This window comes from Moschus berezovskii, chromosome 22 (assembly GCF_049115385.1).
Source record: "Moschus berezovskii isolate FMDL1 chromosome 22, NW_MosBer_1.0, whole genome shotgun sequence".
NCBI lineage: Eukaryota > Metazoa > Chordata > Mammalia > Artiodactyla > Moschidae > Moschus > Moschus berezovskii.
The window spans coordinates 49,728,061-49,747,702 of NC_142481.1; the positions used below are offsets into that span (position 1 = coordinate 49,728,061).

At 58.3% G+C, this 19,642-nt stretch overlaps 1 protein-coding gene across 3 annotated transcripts in view; it reads left to right on the plus strand.

Annotated features, from left to right (window-relative positions):
* The first annotated feature begins 338 nt into the window (after positions 1–338).
* The window catches only part of CBFA2T3 (CBFA2/RUNX1 partner transcriptional co-repressor 3), a 79,534-nt gene continuing 60,230 nt past the window's right edge, over positions 339–19,642 (plus strand). The window contains exon 1 of one of the 3 annotated variants that reach the window (XM_055412938.2): positions 339–733. In XM_055412938.2, the coding sequence (XP_055268913.2) occupies positions 397–733 (337 nt within the window). In that variant the 5' untranslated portion in view covers positions 339–396. The remainder of the gene's footprint in view (positions 734–19,642) is intronic. The other 2 variants (XM_055412937.2, XM_055412939.2) reach the window with 2 other exon arrangements.

Consider the following 19,642-nt stretch of genomic DNA (forward strand, 5'->3'; position numbering starts at 1 on the left):
AGGCTGGGCCAGGCCAGAGGGGAGATAGGCAGGCGGGACTGGGTTGGGAGGCTTGGATAGGGTGGACATTGCCCCTCTGTTGTTGATCTGCGCCCTCACGCCGCCCCCCACCACCACCCCAGGTCAAGGAAGCACGCCCAGAGGGCTAGGCCCAGGGTGGGTGGAGTGTCACCGGCTGGGCTGGAGGAGGAAGTTGTTGGGAAGTCAGAACGGAATTGCCGTGAGGGGAGACCAGGCAGGGCCGGGCCCAGATGGTTCCTGTTGAGGAAGCAGTGGGCACAGCTGCACGGCTGCTCCCTGGCCGGCCGCACTATCACGGTGACACAGCTGGCTGCCTCGCCGCAGGCTGCAGGCGACCTCCCCCACCGGCGCCTCCCCAGGCCCGCCCCGCATCACATGAGCCCCTGCGGCTGCCCGCCCCTTCCCCAGGCGGCTGCAAGAAGGCCTGAAGCAGTCTGGGGGACGGAGACCTCCAGTTCAGAGGAGCCCAGGTTGGCCAAGGCCTGTGTCTTTCCCTCGAGGGCTCACGAGGTTGAGAAGGGCACTGAGTGTGGGGCTCACCAGGCTCCACGCTCCTGCCCACCACGGGGCTGCCCACCTCCCACCTCAGCAGGATTCAGATTCCTGAACCCACACTCTGGCTCCATGTCCCGGGTGTCCCCCATGCTGGACAGTGGGCCCTTGGCATCCACCAGCTGCTCAACACCACGGGGTCCCAGGAAGGGCGGCCCAGGTAAGGGGATGGGACCGGTTTGTGGTGGGGGGGTGGCGCTAAGCAGGTGGCATGAGGCAGTGACATCTCCTTGCTGTGCTTCCCAGCCTGTTGACTCATGTCCAACATCAGCACAGCCTCCCGCCAGGCACAGACCTGTGCAGCTGGGGCAGGTGGCTGGGGAGGACCAGCAGGTGCCAGGCCTACGGGTGGGCCCCACCCAGAGGCAGACACTGGAGGTGGAGGCTGCTCAGTGAGCAGGGTCCCAGGAGTCGGTGAGAAAGGTGGTGTGCAGAGCGCTGGGGACCCCTAAGACTTGGAGGTCAGAGGAGGAAACCGAGGCCAGATGGAGAGGGGCTGGTCCAGGGCCCCAGGAGCGAGTGGTGGTCCAGGACCTGCTCCACCCCCACTGAGGAGCAACCTGCCAGGGCTCCCACCAGTGGAGCCAGTGCCAGGGAGAGGTCGTTCCACAGGGAGGACTTCCAGGGGCTGCTGACCGGTAGGTGTAGGAGGCTGTGGGCCCAAGCTGCAGGATCACCTGCCTGGCTCTCCGGGACTCAGGGGCCCACAGAGCTGCACACAGGAGGCCCCACTTACCAGACATAGCCACGTGGCCATGGATTAGGAACACAGATCCACAAGTCTCATTGCAGTAGCCTGCAGAGTGCAACAAGCCTGAGTCACCCCAGCACCCCAACCCCAGACAGTCCATCTCCCCTGCAGAGGGACCACCTGCCCTAAGCGGGTCCCCACCTGCCCCAGCCAGGGACCCAAGGGCCAGCTCCACCTGGCACTCAGCACATCCAGGACTGGGGCCCCAGGGTGTGCAAGGCCCGCCTCTCCACACAGTCACTAGCGTGCTGCGGGTGATTCTAAGACATTGCCAGGGAGGCTCCAGTCACTGGCCTGGGATATGGCTGCCCTGCCCTCAGGCTGACCACAGCCTCTGGTCCCGTCCAGCTCTAGCTGTGACCACACAGCTGTCTCTCCTTCCCCAGGGTGGCCCTGCCTGACCCCCACTGTCCTGGGACCACTTGTCGCTCCTCACCTGGGACCAGTCCCTCTTTACCTGGGCCTCAGGTTCCTCGTGTGTCAAGCCCCATCTTTCGGCTCCATGAAAGGGTCAAGAAGCTGCTTCTCAAAGCCAGGGGTGGGCAGGGGTAGCGGGTGGGGGGTGTGAGCTGCCAGCTGCGGCCATGTTCAGATGGATGGTGGCATGTCCACGTGGAAGGGGTCCGAGGCCGGGAAACGTGATGCACCCACTCAACTCACAATGTCACTCCAGGTGTTGGGCTGCGAGCCTCTGGAGCTTCCTGGGGGGCTTCACGGAGAGAAGGGAAAGCAGTGGGTGTTTGGCTCGTGCGTTGAGCTGGGGGCTTTCCTGGGTATGGGGTCCCCATCCTGGGACTCCAGCTTTTAGGAACTTATGGCCCATCTTCTCTAAATCACCTGGCTCCATGGGACAGACACAGACACGCGCGGAGACATCCAGCTCACCATGCCCCCCCAAAGGGGCAGATGCCAGGCCACCAGGTGCCGGACACCTCCGCCATGGGAAGTGGCAGGTGGGGCTGTGCTGGAGTCCATGGGAGCCAGGGGGTCCAGGACAGGCCTTGGGTCAGTGGGTCTGTCCTACAGGCTTCCCAAGAGTCTGTGAAAAGCTTTGAGATTCCAAATGTCTAGTAGCACCTAAACCACTAAAAGAATAGTGAGTAATATCTTCTAAAGCTGAGTCTGTCTGTCTGAGAACGTGCGTGAACCCTGCGCCACCCTCCTGCTGGTAGGAAGCAGGGGCGGGGCCAAGGGGGGGCGGACGACAGACCCGCGGACAGACCCACCCCCACTGGTGCGTCCCCGAGGTGTGTGCGGCCACGGCAGCAGACAGAAAGGAATAGTGCTGGTTAGAGGGTGTTCACTGTACTCAGGCTTACTAGGTGCCCAACTTCCCTGGCGGTAAGACTCTATATTCCACTGCAGGGGCTACGACCTCACATGCCACAAGGTGCGGGCAAAAAAAATAGTGCCAGTCATGTGTGCTAGGAGCTGAACCCCACAAACAAGAGGTGGAGCCAACAAATTGGCAGTGGTGCCTCGGGCAAAGGAGGCTCAGAGGCAGTGCCTGAAGGGGAAGCTGAGTCAGGCTTGTTCAGTGTCACCTGAGAGGGACAGGTGAGTGACGGGGAGTGACAGGGAGACAAGGAGTGTCCCATCACTGGAGGGTCCAAGCGAGGCAGCTTTGTGGAGGGCACCATCCTGCAAAACTTGGGTCACCTGGCCACAGGGGTGGGGTTCAGAGGTCACCACTGTCACAAGTGGCCTTGCCCTCCCTCCCCTGTCCCTGCCCCCTCACTCCCCACCCCCCATCCCCCAGCCACAAGCACTTCTCTGGAACATTCTCTGTCTGGAATGCCCCTCCCTGCTATTTTAATTTCCTGGGAAGGCTGTAACAAATCACCACAAATGGATGAATTACAACAGAAATCTCCTTCCGATTCTGGAGGCCAGAGTCTGAAATCAGGAGGGTTGTGCTCCCTGCAGAGGCTCTGAGGAAGGGTCTCGCCTGCCTCTTCCAGCTCCTGGGGGCTCCAGGCATCCTTGGCTTGTGGCCTCACCCCTCCCACCTCTGCCACCATCTTAATGCGGCCTCTCCTCCTCTTCTAATATGGACAGTGGTTTTGGAATCTAGGGCCACTCCATTCCAGGTGACCAAGCTCCAACCATCCTGTCTGCATTCCAGGCGGCAGGTTTGGGGCAAAGGAGCCCATGGCCTGCACAACTGCCTCCAGCACAGTCAGGCCCAGGGCTTGGGCTCATGGCCTCCAGCTGCCAAGGGGGTCAGGGAGCCTCAAGGGCTGAACCCTGCAAGAGGCCAGTCAGGTTATTAGAATGCCGCATGTTCTCTGCCCCACTGCCCGCCAGCCACGCCACTTTCTGATCAGCCGAGGTCCTTGGCCATGCTTTCAGGGCTGTCAGGAGACAGTCAGCTTTGGACACTGGGGAGTTCGTACTGGGAGGGCCCAGGGTGTCTGGGATTGGTGTGTGCCTAGGCGGACGGCAGAGTCCACAGCCCCTCTGTGAAGTGTGGGACTGAGGACTGAGCCCCACAGTGACCGTCCATCTGCGTCTCTGTGCAAAGTACTGCGAGCGATTTGTCCTTTGACTTCTGTACCGTTGCCTCACGTGGGATGGCTGTCCTGTCCCTGCCCTGCTCATATCCTGCAGGACTTCCTTCCCTTCCCCAGGCCCATCTCCACTTCTTGTTGACCACATGGTGCTGGGGGCTCCTGTGTCAGGATATCGGCTCAGGGCTGCCGAGCCCCATATGAGGTTGTGACTGCCATCTCAGAAGAAGATACTGAGGTTCTGAGGGGAACACAGCAGGCAAGAGCAGAGGTGGGCTTGGACCCGGCTCTACTGACCCTACAGGATGGATGCAGGGCCAGATGGGAGTGGGGGCCCATTACGGTGGAGGGAGCCCTAGACACCTGCCAGATCAGTTGGTCCCAGCAGGAAACTGCTCGCATGACCACTGGGCAGCAGTGTGGACAGTTTGAAGAGAAGCCACTGACACAGAGCAAACAGAGTCGCCTGGCCAGCACAGAAGTCTGGGGGACACTCCTTGACCTGAGGGGATGGAATGGAGGAGGGGATGGGCTGAGAGAGGGGCCAGGAGAGGAACGGAGTGGGAGAGCCCTGGAGAGAGGACGGCAGGACGAACATCCGTGTGTCCCCTCCATGTCCACCTCCTAGGGCCTCCAGACCTGCTGCAGGCCAGCCTCCAGAACATAGGAGCAGGGGTGCAGCTCGCCCCCATCCCACCATGCCCCATGTCAGGACCCAGCGTGAGTCTGGGGAGGGAGGGCTGCACTCCACCCCAGGTTCTGGGAGGAGTGCATTACTCCCAGGGTAAACGTGGAGCACTCTTTCCCTGAGACCTGCATTTCCACACTGTCCCATCCCACAAGCCTGGGGGCAAGACTTCGGAGGACACCCACGTCCTCACCACCCATTAGACAACAAATCCAAACTTCAGAAGACAGAGCTGGGGGCAGGAGTGATGCCCAGGGGACAGGGTGCAATCCAGGCCAGCTTCCTGAAGGAAGTGGTCCCTTGGCAGGTAGCTAGAGGAGGCAAAGACTTTCACTTCTCCAAGTGTCTTGACTGAGAAGAAAGGCATTGGTGTTAACCTCTCACATCTTCACTTCCACAACTGCAGTGGTGGAGGAGAGGCCAAGGGCGGGAAAAGAGGGGCCACTGCTGGGCTCGGGCTCATTCATGCAGTGGGGCCAGAGGTAGGGCTGCAATGGAGCTAATCAACGTCTCAGTGTTAAAACCCCTCGTATAGTCCCACCGGCACAGCCAGGCCAGGCAGACATCTTGGGGCAGACAGTGACTGGCAAAGGGTGGCCCAGAATGGAGGGGGCATCCATGGGGACCCCATCCAAGGGTCTTCTGGGGGTGGGGTGCTGACAGGCTCTTCTTGTGGGGCTTTGGGGAGTCAATTTGCCATTCCGTTGTTCACAAGACTGAACCCAAGAAAAGTCAGGCCTAATCACCTCTCCTCTCTGTGCACACCCTCTGGGGGCTTCCCCTGCCCCCTCATGCCCACCCCTCTCCCTCTATCAAGCTGGTGCATGGCCACCCCACCAACACCCCAGACACACTCCTGCCCTGGCACTGTTCCCTCCACATGGGCTCCTCTTCCGTTTGGCCCCTCCCACCCCCTCTTCAAGTCTTTGCTCTGGTTACCCTCCCCTCACCCCCAACATGTGTGCCCCGTCCTCCTTTCCTGCTGTTTCCCTTCACTTATTACCCTATTTGACGAAGGAGACGGCTCCGTGTCTATTCATCCTATCTCCCTGGTGTGCTGGCTCCGCTGTCTGCCTGCCATGGCACTCTCAGCACCTGGAGCAGCGCTGTCAGGGTGCCCAGCACTGGGTGGCGAATGCACCCCGTGTCCAGGCGACTCGACCACCCGCAGACGAGTGCGCCGATCAGCACAAGGGCCCTGGCGAGTGGCTGTGTTGGTCTCTAGGTGTTAGATCACAGCTGCTGTCAGATAGGAACTGAGGCCCAGGGATTGGAGTGACCTGCCAGGGGTCAGACAGCATGTGGCCCCAGGGCTGAGTTGGACCCAGGCCTGGGGATGAGACCAGGGCAGCCCATCCCAGCCCCTCCCCATGGGCACCAGCATTCCCTCCCCTGCGGCCAGAGACGTGGACGGGGCTGGACCACCTGCCCTCCCGGCTTCTCTCCCCATGTCCTTTACAGGGGGGCACAGGGCCCAGAAAGGGAAAGGGACTGCCAAGCCACAGAACACCCAGGCTTATAAACAGCAGGTGAGGAGGCTGGCCATCCGAGATCACATGCCAGCAGGTTTGTTGTGTGACAAGAGCTCCCTGGTCCACCGTGCCCCACCACCAACCAAGCAGTGCTTCCAGGAAAGGACCAGGGAGGGATGGGGAGGGACAGCAGCCAGAGGGGGATGCTGACTGCAGGGAAGACAGGCACCTCCTGCCATCCTGGTGGGTCCTGTTGCCCAGGAAACACTGACCCGCTAACCATCCTCTGCCCCAGGAATGGAGGAACCTTTTTGCTGACCCCCATCGCAGCACCTACTCAGCCACAGAGCCCACCCAGGCCCATTCGTACCTCACCTATCTAGCCCTGGAGGCCTGGGTCAGACCCCAGGGTGCACACACTCCTCCCCCAGTTCCTAAGCGGGAGGGGGGTGGGTCAGATGCGGACTCACCCACCTGAGCCAGCGTCTGAGTGGGAAATCCCTTAGATGTGGCCACCTCTGCTCTGGGTGGGAGGGCTCGGGTGGCACTGCCGGGGGCTGAGTGATCCTTGAGTGACGACGGTTGTGTATCGCAGGCCTGCTCCTCGGACAGCAGAGGCTCAGGGCTGTGACCGCAGGGACAGAGGAGGGACCACCAAGGTTGTTCCCCAAGGACAGTCTGCTCCCTGGAGGAGGAAGAAGGATGAGGGCAGAGGAGAGGGCTGCTCCATTCCAGAGTCCTTCCTGGCCCTGGGCATGGCTTCTACCCAGTAACCCTTCAAAGGCAACATTGACCTGGCTGCACACATGAAGACAAAACAGAGGGGCCAAGAAACCTACCCAAGGTCACACAGCAAGTCCCCAGCAGGGCTGGAGCCTCCCTATCTGCCCAACACCCTCCCCGGGAGGAAAAGCACTTGGGTGGGGCCCCAGGAAAGGGACCCCATGGCACTCCAGTGTGGGAGCCACACCTGGCAGCCCAGCCCCTGAGCTGATCCCTCTGAGAGCCCACAGTGGGGTCTGCTGTCTCCCCTCCAAGGAGCCCGGGGAATATGCTCCCGGCGTTCCAGCTGACAGTTGAACAGAGCACCGCCCCCTCTGATGCCTGAGGGCCACCCACCCTGGGCCACGGGGTGAAGCCCTGTGCTCCTTGCTGCTCTGCAACTTTCAGAAAAGTGGGCCAGGCCTGCCCCAGGTTCATGCCTGCCCTTGAAGTGAGCTCTGGCTTTCTGAGGGCCACTCCATTCAACTGAGGGCTCATGGGGCAAGGGGGACTCTGACTTTGGCTTTCACTCTGTGGGTGCAGCAAGGGGTCCCTTCCTGAGAGGAAGCTCCACAGGGCTCATGACCTGGGGGTCTTACAGCCTGGGGGAGCTGGTGGACAAAGGCACACACATCAGGCAACAGAGGGTTGGGCCGTGTCCGTTCATGGCCCCAGGAGCCACACTGATGGACTGTCGTTGCCCTAGAAACATGACCAGTGTCACCACTGCCCTTGGCCTGGTGGACGGGGACCCAAGGCCTGGCCCTCAGGCTGGCGAGGGGTCAGGGAGGCCACTCTGAAGACGTGCCCTCCAGACCTGTCTGCTCAGGTTGGACCAGGTCAGTACTAGGAGGGGAGGGCCGGGCTGGAAACTAACTCCATCACTCACCCAGGACCCCACAGGCCTGTCTCCTCATCTGTGATGTGGGGGATGGCAGCCAGCCCCCGAAAGCCTGAGGATGGAGGGGGAGGACCCCAGCACTCACCCGGCCCAGCCCCAGGTCCAGGCCTACCTTCCTCACCCTTGCAGGATCATGGCTGCGACCCCCGTCTGTACCCCATCCCTGGCCAAGGCCCCTGGTGGGAGTGAAGAAGGGGCCCTGTAGAAGGAAGTGGGGATTCACCCGCCCTCAGCTCCCAGCGCTTCCTCCTTTCCTCCAAAATTGGGGTGCATTTTGAGTGCGTGGAAAGCCCCGACCTCACAGGCCCTGGGAGAGGGCAGCATGGTGGGAGGGAGGTCAAGCAGGAGGGGCACTGAGATGCTTGCCTTCCAGGTCAACAGGGCCCCTCAGAGAGCTCAGGGAATGGGGCTGTGGGGGTCTTCCCATAGCTGGGTCCTCTTTTTAAGACAAAACGTCTAGGGTTCCAGCCTCGCTGTGAGCAGGGCAACAGCCAGACCTGGGAATCTGCAGGAACCCCAACACCCAGACCCTGGAACTCAGAGAGATCACACTTTACTGAGGGGTCCCAGGGCCCACCTCCCCAGGACACTGCCCGCCACCCCAGCCCTACTGCTGACTGCGCATCCACTCCTGCCGGGCAGTGCCTTAGCCACCTGGCCAGGAGGCGTCCTCCCCAGGAGGCTCCGTGCACAAGGCCTTTGCCTCTCCCCTCCTGTTTCTCAAAAGGCTGGACAGACGGATGCACTGACAGACACCGTTCCACCCCTCCACCACCACAGCGTTTTCTAGACCCAGGATCAGGACACGATATTCTAAAGCAGATGACAAAAAACTGCAAGTCAGAACAGTATCGTTCCACTTCACAGCCCCCAGGTGCGTCGCACTCTGCTCCATCCTCTGAGGCCCAGGAGGCCAGACGAGGGACTCTGCTCAGCCCTGGCCCCTCGACCCGGGCTTCCTCGTCTGCAGCTCAAGGGGCTGTCCCCACCTGGGGGGCTCTCCAGAGGGGGGCTGCCACTCGAAGCTGCAGGGCAGAGAGCACAGCTGGCTGGAGGGAGACAGGAGCAGGCAGCTTCCTGTGGAAACCGAAACTGCCAGGTGCTTCCCTCCCTCCCGCGGGGACCAGAGACAGCTGGACGAGGTCCTGCAGCCCTGCCCTCCCCAGCCGCCTCCCTTTCAGGCAAATGTCCGCAGTCCAGACTCCACTTCTCACCCATCACTACGGCGACGCACCTCCCTGAGCCCCTGACCCGACCCTCAGCACAGGTGAAACCAGGCGGCCCTGAGGCTCTGCCACCCCCTGGGGCTGCCTGTTCAGACTGGCATGGGATTTCAAAGTCTTTGGGCAAAAGCAGGATGCAACAGATACCTGAATAATCACTAACTTGAATACAAGTGAAAATGATAACGTTTCAGGTAGACCAGATTTAACAGAAGATTTAAAGCCGATTTCTCTGTCTGCCAGAATATGAAACATTTCACATGCAGGCCATGTCCAGTTTCTACTGCACAGGCTGCTGAGACTGCAGGACCTGGGAGACAGAGGGACCGGCCTGGTTGGCATCCGCGGGGGGCCCCTGACGTGTTGCCTGCTCCTGCCATCGACCCACCTTTTGTTTAAATTATGAAATAATCTGCCCACATCAGGAAAGCCCCATCCCAAGCAGGGGAAGCAAGCTGTCACTTCATCCCCGAGCTGCTCCCTCATTGCACTTCTTCATAAAGAGGAGTTGCTTGTAGATCCAGTGCCCCCTGCTCCAGAGGCTGCCCCCCTGCCCCCACTCTGGGATCACTGAAAGCCAGGCTGCAGGTCCCGGACCCAGTTCTGGGTGCCCTGCGAGGTCTGTCCCCCAAACTCGGCTCGGAATCCTCAGTGTAAAATGGGACCTGTGTCACATGTCAGCACCGGAGTCGCCCACCTGTGGAACTGTCCAAGGAACTGTTTTATCTGTGTGTGTCTTTCCCAGATACGTTGTGATTGTCTGTGTTTTAAATTGCTACATAGAAGTACTGAGTTATGTGTATCTTCTGCGATATTCCTTTTTCTCCCCACAGTGATAGAAAACCTGGCATCAGCGCAGGCGTGGCCATGTTGCCTGGTGGCCCCCTGAGCCTGGCAGCCGGAGGGTGGGGCTGCGAGGTGACCCCTTGCAGCTCCTGTCGAGAAAGGCCTTTTGTACAGTCACGTGTCCAGTGCAATGTTGGGCATTTCTGTAGGTTGTGAATCCCCATGGCTACTGGGGAGGCCCCACCCATAGAAACTAGCATGGGTGGAGGTGGGAGGCAGGGGCGGGACACTGGCACTGAGCACTGAGCCGGTGGGGGCCTCAGTCCACCTGATCCGACCTTTTCTGAACGTGGGCTCAGCGGTCATCTAGGTGAGGCTGTGGCAGGGAGTCTGGCTGTGATGAACAGAGTAGAGGCTGGTGTGGTCTCCCTCGCTCTGAACCATCCCCTCCCCAACTCAAGCTCTGTTCCAGACCTTCAATGTGAGGCTTGGGTGGTGGAAAGTCCTGGTGGTGTGGCCACCAAGCAGCAGGCTTGAGGTCTTCAGGCTGGGAAACCCCACTCCAGGAAGCCAGAAATGGCACTCTGAGCGGCCCCTCAATGACGCTAGAAGGAAGAGGTGGCCAAGGGGACTTTCATATCTGCCCGTTGGTTGCCTGAGTACCACCCCCCGGGCCTCCCTCATACAGCACCGCACAGAGGTGGCCATAGCCAGTCCTGGGGAAGTCAGGAGACTGCACTACTGAGCAGACACACCCATGCACCCCTCAGCAAGGCCAGGAATACATGACAGGCCGTGCTGGAGCCCGGGCCTGGTGGTACAGCCCCCGCTGCAGAGGGTGTGCCGATGGGCCATTGCAGTCAAGACAGGGCCCCGGGGGGAGGCGGCATTTGTAATAGTAGTTGCACATCGGCCGAGCTTTCCCTGTTCCCACAAAGGAGACGTGTGAGCACCCCATTTCACTCCCATGGCCCTGCCATGACCTGGATGCCAGGGTCTGGCTTCCAAGCCAGGGGCTCTGAGGCTGGCTCTGTGACTTTTGGCTCGCACGTTCCCTAAAATGTTTTTGAACAATCAAGTCCCCTGTGAGATGCTGTTTCTCACAAAGCGGCCTCACCCAGCTCAGTCACACCAGCCCTGGGCTGCTGCTTTTGTGTTGGGTATGACAGGGACTGTTGCCGCTACAGAAGCTTCAGAAGGTGACAGCTGGCTTCACCCCACACGCTGGCCACGAAATGAGTGACCTTAACACTCCTGCTGGCTAACACGTGGGAGATGTGCGGTAGCGAGCAGGTGCCCTGTGCCCTCGGAAGAAAGCCCGACTGGGGCCTCCGGGTGGGCATCTCGCTGCCACTGTTACTGAGCCAAACTTGGGTCCCCGTGCCCACAGGCTGCAGAGCCCATCCCCTGATGCCACGTTGTGATGAAAGAAAGTACCCTGTTTATTAAAGATGGCAAGCAAGGAGAGTGAGCAGCTCAAGCTCAGAAGACCCAGACTTGTCGATGGCTTTCAGGGAGGGGGTTTCAGAGGCCAGGTGAGGGAGGGGCTGCAGGGTGTCTGCACAGCTGGTGAACCATTCTCAGATTGGTTGGCATCAAGGTGAAGTTTCGAACATCATAAGCCTTCTGGTTTCCACCTGGTCTGGGATCTACATGCTTGTATATGGAGTTTTCACCTAGTGGAGGTCTTGGAAACAACTTCAGATTGTGTGTCAGCGTGAGTGTGTGTGTGCTCAGTCATGTTAGACTTTTTGTGACCTTATGGACAGTAGCCCACCCAGCTTCTCTGACCATGGGATTTCCCAGGCAAGAATACTGGAGTGGGTTGCCATTTTCTTCTTCAGGGGATCTTCCCAACCCAGGGATCGAACGTGCCTCTCCTGAATTGGCAGGCGGGTTCTTTACCACTGAGCCACCGGTGAAGCTCATCTGTATTGGACCTTTATCCAGATTTTGCAGGGAAGTGGGAGTTCAGTGACTCTGCTCCATGGCTGGTTTATAGTCTAAATTGTAACCAGTTTCCAAGCCCAACAAGAATTCTTTTTCTCTACATCTTCGTATTTCGTAATCATTCACTCTTGAGTCAGACTTTTGAGACTCAGGGCGGCCTGGGAGACTAAAGCAAAAGCCGTTTATTTCAAAGAGCAGAGATCTTGGGGCCTGTTCGTGATTTCACCAGCATCTTCCTAAGCCTGGGCAATGGTGCCAACAGGCCGGGTCGCAACATCTAACATTGTGTTTAGCGTCTAACGGGTAATGTGGTCTAGCGTGTCATATGTTTTATGCTGCACTTATGGTCGGGGCTTATTTTCATGGAAACCCTGAGGCTGCAGTTGCAGGTTTAACACTTTGGTTAGTGGAAGTGTTGACCCAAAACCAAACTGTCCAGGCCCAGACAGGGAAGCCTGCGTGCTGCAGTCCATGGGGTCACAAAGGGTCAGACACGACTTAGTGACTGAACAACAGACTGACATTTGTCAGCTTGACCTCAAATAAGCGTGTTATTAAATGACTCAGCTCGGCTCACTTTGGAATTCCACTGCTGATGTGCATGGATGGACGGCAGACGGGTGGGTGGATGGGGAGAAAACGAAGGAAGCTGGAAGGCAGGTGAAAGCAAACTCTTGAAAAGTTAAAAGCACCACTCTTGTATGAAGAGTGTGTCTGTGTTTGTGTCATTGCTGAGGTAGCCAGCTGGGAGGCAAAGGCAACTCAAGGGAGGATGTGGGTGACATTCCATCCCAAGAAGAGAGAATGCTGCCCTGAGACCCCTAAACACAGTTGGTGAAGCACAGTCTTCACTATGAGCATAAATGGTTTGCAACTTGTCAGTTTCCTGAAAGTTAACACCCAGCTTACAGTGTCTGGGGCCCAATCAGCGTCAACAGAAAGACATCCAGGCCCGTCATGGGATGCCCACTGACCATGGAAGCCTGACTGGGCACAGGGACACGAGACCGGCGTTTCCACGAGAGGAAGGTGAGGAGGAGAGGAGTCTGGCTGGGTCTTTATGCCCTGAGGCAGAGCCTCCAGAGCGTCCAGCCTGCGGAAGAGACTGACTGTTCACTGGAGGAGGGGCTCAGGAGAGGAGAGGCGAGTGGGGGGCAGACCACAGGCCTGGGAGGCAAGGACCCCAGACCTCCCTCACGCTCCTTCGGCCAGGTCTCCGGAGAATCTTAGACGCGTGCCGATTGGGAAGACTCCAGCCACAGACCAGACCAGACTGCCTGCTGTTGTGACATTAGGCTCTGCCAGGTGCCCCCAGGACTGAAGGGGATGCTGAGGGCAACCATGCTCCGTGGGGCCCAGTGAGTGTCACCCCCTGAAAGGTGGGTCCTGGAACCTGGACATGTTTCAGTCCTGGCATGTGGACCTTCGGCAGCTTGGCCCCCTTGCTGACCTGGTTGCAGGTCACGTGGGAGCCTGCGCCCCTCTCTCAGCTCGAGGCAGGTGTGGCTCATCGATCCCAGAAACTTTCTGCGGAGCGTGGATGAAGCCTCGACATCGCTCACAACACAGTGCCCCCGGGGCTAGTCCGGGTTGGTGGTCACATGCTGTCCATGGGGAACAACTGTCCCCTCATCCACAGATGGCACTTTAGTCAAATGGGATGAAAATGTCATGGCCACATAAAACTGGGGCAGAGGCTTCCACCACCGACCATCTCTTTCTCTTTGAGTCTTGTCTTCGGACCACACTTGGTTTGGATTGCTCTGTCCTGGGCGACGAGTCTCCTTTGTACATGGTTTTATGGCAGATTTTAGGAAGCCCTTCATTGGAAAAGACCCTGATGCTAGGAAACATTGAGGGCAAAAGGCGAAGAGAGTGGCAGAGGATGAGATGGTTGGATGGCATCATCGACTCAATGGCCATGAACTTGACCAAATGCCAGGAGGTGGTGAGGGAGAGGGAAGCCTAGCGTGCTGCAGTTCATGGGGTGGCAAAGAGTTGGACTGAACAACAACGGAATTAGGAAGCCCTAGCGTCCCCAGAGCACGAGGATACAGCTACATCCCCACCCCCTCACCGTTCAGGACAAGCTCTCAGACAATATGTGAAAGCTCTCTGGGATCCGTTACTTCATCCATGAAAAGTCAAATTTCAGATAAACAATATTTTCATATAAGTATGTCCCAAATAATTCCTGGGAGACACTTATACTGAAAACTATTCACTGCTTATCTAAAATTCAAATTTAACTGAGCATCTGTATTTTTATTTCCTAAATCTGGCAACCCTCCCCATGAAGGATTTCAACTCTGTCTCCAACAGGATTGCATTCAACTACAAATAGCAGAAAACCCAACAGCAGTAGAAACAGGGTTTGTTTGTCTTTGTCCACGTAACAGAAGCTCAGAAGCAGGTGGTCGAGGCTGGTGTGGCCATCCGGGACACAGGCTGCTTTGCTCTTTCTATTCCACCTCCACTTACTAGTGGCTTCCTAGCTGCAAAGTGGCTGTACCACCTCCAGGCATCACGTCTGCCTCCCAAGCAAGAAGAAAGAGGAAGAGAGAAGATGCAGAGGACAAAACTGGACCAGCCCCTTCGTGTAAGGAAAAGCAGGTTTCTGCAGAAGCCCCAGGCAGCAGACTTCTGGTTTCACCCAGGACAGGGGTGCAATCCCCAGTCTGAAGCGCCTTCCCAAACCAGGGCTTTCTGACTTCTCATTTCACACCTTCTCTGCAGTTTTCAAACAGTCTCCGCACTCAAGGCTCCACCCTTTCACAGCCCATCCGAGTACACAGCACCTGCCGTGTACCCTTGGAGCCTGGCACAGAGCCTGCCCCTTTACAGATGGAAAAGGGTGGCACCCTTGTCCTCTGGGGCTGTACTGGTCTCTCCCCCGGCCCTCACCCTGGTTTCAGATCTGAGGAATGGAACTCCCCCCTACTCTTTCGGGGTCCTTCCACAAACAAACTAGTGAGTGGTGCCTAGGGGCTCTGGAACTGTGAGTGTCCCTGTGTGAGAATCCTTACTTGTCCATCTCTGCCACCCTCCCCTGCCGCTTCACTCCGACGACCCCCAAATAGAACTTCTCCTTTCCCTCGGAGCAGCCCAGTTCCCCATTCGCGGCCACAACACTGCCCTCAGCTTCTCCCCGGAGTTTCAGGTTCTGAGAGCTATTTCAGGTCTTCCTCCCACCCGCCTGCACCCTGGCCCTGCCTCTCTGCATGGACTGGCCACATGGAACTCCCTTCCCCAAGCCTCCAGACCCACGGCTGCCTGCCCCACCCACTATGGTGGGGAGAGGCTGGACCCCGGCCCTTACCTGCCCCCTCTCCTGGGAGCCAGGGGTGACTGGTTCAGAAGGGGCCTTAATTCCGGGTCTGCTTTGATTTAAAAACAGCTTTCTTGAGATAACTCACATAGTATACAGCTCACCCATGCAAGGTGCCCAATTGCAGTGGCTTTTAGTCTGGTCACAGAGCTGTGCAACTGTCACTGCTGTCTAATTTTAGAACACTTTCATCTCCCCTAAAAGAACCCCTGTTCCCCTCAGCAGTCACCCTCACCCACCCTCGTCTCCCCCTGTCTCACCATCTGCCCACTCTGGACAGTTCACATCAATGGGATGCTGTGATGCGCTGCCTTTGTGTCTGGCTCCTTCACTGAGCATGATGCTTTCAGGGCTCGTCATTCCTCTTTCCGGAGAATCCTATTCCATTGTGCGGAGTGTGTGGCAGCCTGGTGAGAAACCAGCCCACACCTACACGCTGTGTGTTCGGGTGGGGAGTTGCTGTCCGTCTCTGGGCCTCAGTTCAGATGAGGTCTGCTGCCTGGGCCTGGTGTGAGGATTCCGTGGGGGGTCACAGGTGAAGTGCCCCACACGGGTGGGAAATGACCGGCCGGCCCTGCGGTGAGCATCTGTGTTCCGCCCACTGCCTTCAGATCCTGCCCATATCCTCCCCTCCCCCAACACCTGTGTCCAGACTCCAGGGTGTGGGTGGGAGGGGGGCCGTCTCTGGACTTTGGCCCATCCTGAGCCGGGGTATCAAGCAGACCGTTACTGGGGTCAGGGAGAGGTCTGTGAAGGGTGGGGAGCACTGGTCAGCACCCCACACGCTAGCTCCAGGGGCTCATCAATCCCCAGCTGGCCTGGGCCCACGCAGGAATGTGGGGACAGTGACGCATCCCCGGGCCTGGGCGTGGGTTTGCCCCCTTCATGAGCTGAGGTTTCGTCTCTTACACAAGAGGAGGGGGTGGGGCTGACTGGGGGACCAGGCATGGCCACCTTTGTCTTCTGGCTTCCCCAGGGCAGACCAGGGAGGAGGCAGCGTCCCCTCATCTTTGTCAAGAAAGCCCAGCTATCCCGCAGAGCTAAGGCAGAACTGGCTCCAGCTCCGTCCAGCCTCAGAGCTGCTCCCAGACCAGCCCCACAGGCAGGAGGGAAGGCCAGCCACACAACGCTCCCGACAGACCCCTGATAGGCTGGCCTCTTGGCAGGAAAAGGCCTTTGGGGGTCACATCCCCCTCAGACTCCTGCAGTCCCAGAAATGAGATGACCTGGGCAGAAACAGCCAAGAACCTGGCCAGGGCATGGTTCTTCCTCTCTGTGAAATCAGCTCTGAGGTCTGTCACCTCCATGGGGAGCCCCCCACAAGAGGGCCACAGACCGAGGACAGTGGGGGACACCCCCAGATACACTCTGAACAGACTGAAAGACAGAGAAGACGAAGGGGGATCTGGGGAGCCTGGCGGGGGAGCCCCGTCTCCAGCACACCCTCCCTGCCTCCTGCCTCATCTTCTGTTAGTGGCCTTGGGGGAAGGAGGGAGCGTTCAAGGGATATTTGAGGCACAAATGGGGAACCGGTAGGGTTTTCTCTGTGGATGAGGGTGGTCCTCTGTCAGCTGCTCATTCAAGGGCAACACAGAAAAGCAGTGTTGGCAGACCCCGTGTGTGAGTCCTGCACACTCGTACCCCAGGACAAGCGGGCACAGGAAGCCACAGCCATGAGTCAAGGGGCACCTGCCTCCTTGAACACGTGAGCAGCTGCCATGGGACTGTCATGGGGGTGCAGCAGGGCGTCCCCCTGACTCAGGAAGCCTTCTCAGCAGATTCTAAGGCAGAGAGGCGCTTCAGGCAGGAGGGTCCACGTGGGTATCTGACGGGCCATGCAGGAGGTAGACTTTGTCGGGAGTGATGGCACCAGGCCCCCTGCAGGAGAAGGCCTGCGGATGCCCCTGTTCCAGGGGTAATAAACACCCATTTCAGTGGGGGATGTGTGTGGGCTTGAGATGGCCCAGCTGGGCCTGCCCCGGGTGTGGAGCCGCCGTGGGCGGGTTGTTCTCATCCTGTCAGGCACAGAGCGCGGCTGCCGCCAGCTGTTCCCAACACAACTCCCGGTGTGCGTGGCCAGGGGCCAGGGGCAGCGGAGGCCAGGGTGTGCAGTAAGGGTGCCAGGCTTGCAGGTGGCAGAGACCCTATCCTAGAGCTCAGGCAGGACCCAGGTGTGTTGGCTCAATAACAGGCTTCAGGAAGGACGGGGTGGGACTGGCCTCAGGGGCCCTGGTCCAGCCAGCACACGCTCAGAGCAAACCCTCTCGCCTCTCAGAGCAGACGGCCCTGGGTAGCTCTGAGGGAGCCTCCTGAGCAGAGCAAAGAGAAAGTCCCCTTTTCTGGTCTAGTTCAAAACATCCCAGAAAAGGATCGTGACTGGCCCGGCCAGGTCACATGCCTTCCTCGTGGCCCAGTTTGTGCTGCCCACGGGCCTTCTGAGCTGGGAACGGCCCCGGGGCCTAAGACCAGAGCCGGCAGGGAGGTGGAGGGATGGGCTGAGAAGTCACGGCCTGGCATGGGGCAGCCGTCCTGATCATACCCTGCAAGTGCACAGTCAGAAATAACTGCTATTTTCCCCAACTTAACATGCTAAGATAAAATGATAAATCCAAACACGCAGATAAGAGAAAGGAAGGTGAAGATGAAACGAGAATAATGAAACCTCTCAGAGAGTGGCATAAAGGTTAAACAAGGTCACCCAGTCGTTCCACAAATACTCTTTGAGGGTGTGGGCCTTTCGAGGCCCTGGGGACTTGGTGGGGAACAGATGGACACTCCCTGCCCCGGGGGAGAGAGACCAGGGAACAGGTAAACCACAGGTAAATATGCTGAACTGCTGTGATGGAAGGACAGGTGACTCGTGAGTTCACAGGAGGTCCACGGTGCTTCTGACGGAGGCTGGGCCTGGGCACAGGCCTGAGAGTGGGCAGCAGGGGCGCTGAGATGCAGGCGTGCCCAGTGCAGAGTGCATGCCCCGCAACCTGACCGCTATTCCTGTTTTACTGTGGTCAGACCCTGGGCGATGGAATCTAGTGCTTGGGGAGGTTTAGCAGGAAAACCCTGAAAGTGGAGAAAATCATTACATGTGCATATGCTTCTTTCGGGTGGGCTTGGTAACCACTTCTGACTTTCACTGTTGCACTGTGACGTTCACGTAGGAAACATCCTCTGGTATACCAATATGCATGTAGGGATTGCTGGGTCTGTTTATGGCTCTGGGTCATTATGGCTGAAATGTCACATGACCTGTTTACCAGCACCCTCACCCACACTGAACATATATATATATATATATTTTTTTTTTAATGCTTTTAAAATGTATTTATTTGGCTGCACCAGGTCTTAGTAGCGGCATGTGTGTTCAAGTTCCCTGACAAGAAATTGAACTGGGCCCCCTGCATTGGGAGGAGGGAGTCGTAGCCACTAGACCACAGGGGAGACCCTGGACATCTTCATTTTTCAATGTGGCCATTTCTCTGGGTGGGGAGCTTATCTGGCTCTTTAGCCAGCAGTCCTGAGGTCACCAGTGAGGGTCCGTGTTTTCCTACAGCCTTGGGGTCTGGGGCACTTCAGAGAAAGTCTATGAAAACCTTCCTTTTCTGACTTCATCAAGAATCCTTCAGAGAACCGGGTGCAGGAAACAAACTGCTATCGTGACCAGGTCTGACCCCCACAGCAAGAGCCCGCCTTGCAGCTGTGTGGCTGATGCCGCGCCCCTGGGCAGGAGCCAGATCTGGGTCTTCCTGGGCTTCCCTCAGTGCCCAGCCCTCAAGAGCCACCTCTGTCTTGGTTTCTCCCCACAAACTGGAGGCCCGTGGGCCACCCTTCTATAGCCTCCTTTCCTATGGCCATCGCCCATGGCATGGCCAGGCTGCTAGATGGGCATGCCAGGAGATGGCAGGGTGTGACCAGCCAGATAACAGGGCAGAAGTGAGCAAGGTAGGGCGGTGCAGTGAAGAGGGGCCTAGACTGGAGTTGGGAGGACTGCTCTACCCCAGCCCCACCACCACCCTTTGTGGGTTCTCAGCCTCCCTGGGTCGCTTCCTCTGCAGAAAGCTGCCACGGGGGTTGTTCCTGGGTTTGGATGAAAGCACGTTTGACGCACCCAGTACTGCTGGGCACAGGTGGTACACCAGGTGGCTGCTCCCCCGCCACAAGAGAGCGCCTCTGGGGCCACCTGGCCTAGGCTTGCACTTGGCCCAGCCAGGAACTGGGGATTTAGCTGCCTGGCTCTGCACACAGGATAATTAATGGCTTTACCTGGAGAACTTGTCTTCTCAATTCTCACAAGGTGGCCACCATCCTGATTTCTGACAAAGGTCGGCAAAGATTAAAAACAGTGACCTGGAGTCAGAGCTTGCAAGTAATCAGAGGCATCTCCCAGGACTCCAGGACTCTGAGGAGCCCTTGGCCAAGTGGAGGGAGCCCCATCGAAGAGTACGGAGTCCATCCAGCCTGGTGGGGGTCCATCCAGTCTCTCTCTGCTCAGTGGGCAGCTGTCCTTGCACCCCACCCACTCCCAGCCACACCCACATCCCCTTGTCCCAGCTTCTGTGCATGCCAGCTGGCTTGCGACCGTCAGTTTTCACTACCCTCATGTGTGTTTCCTCTGCGCCTGCCAGGGAGGACGCAGGTGGGGTGAGGGTCCCTGGAGCAACGCCGCAGGAAGGGACAGGAGCTGCCACATAAATCCGTGTC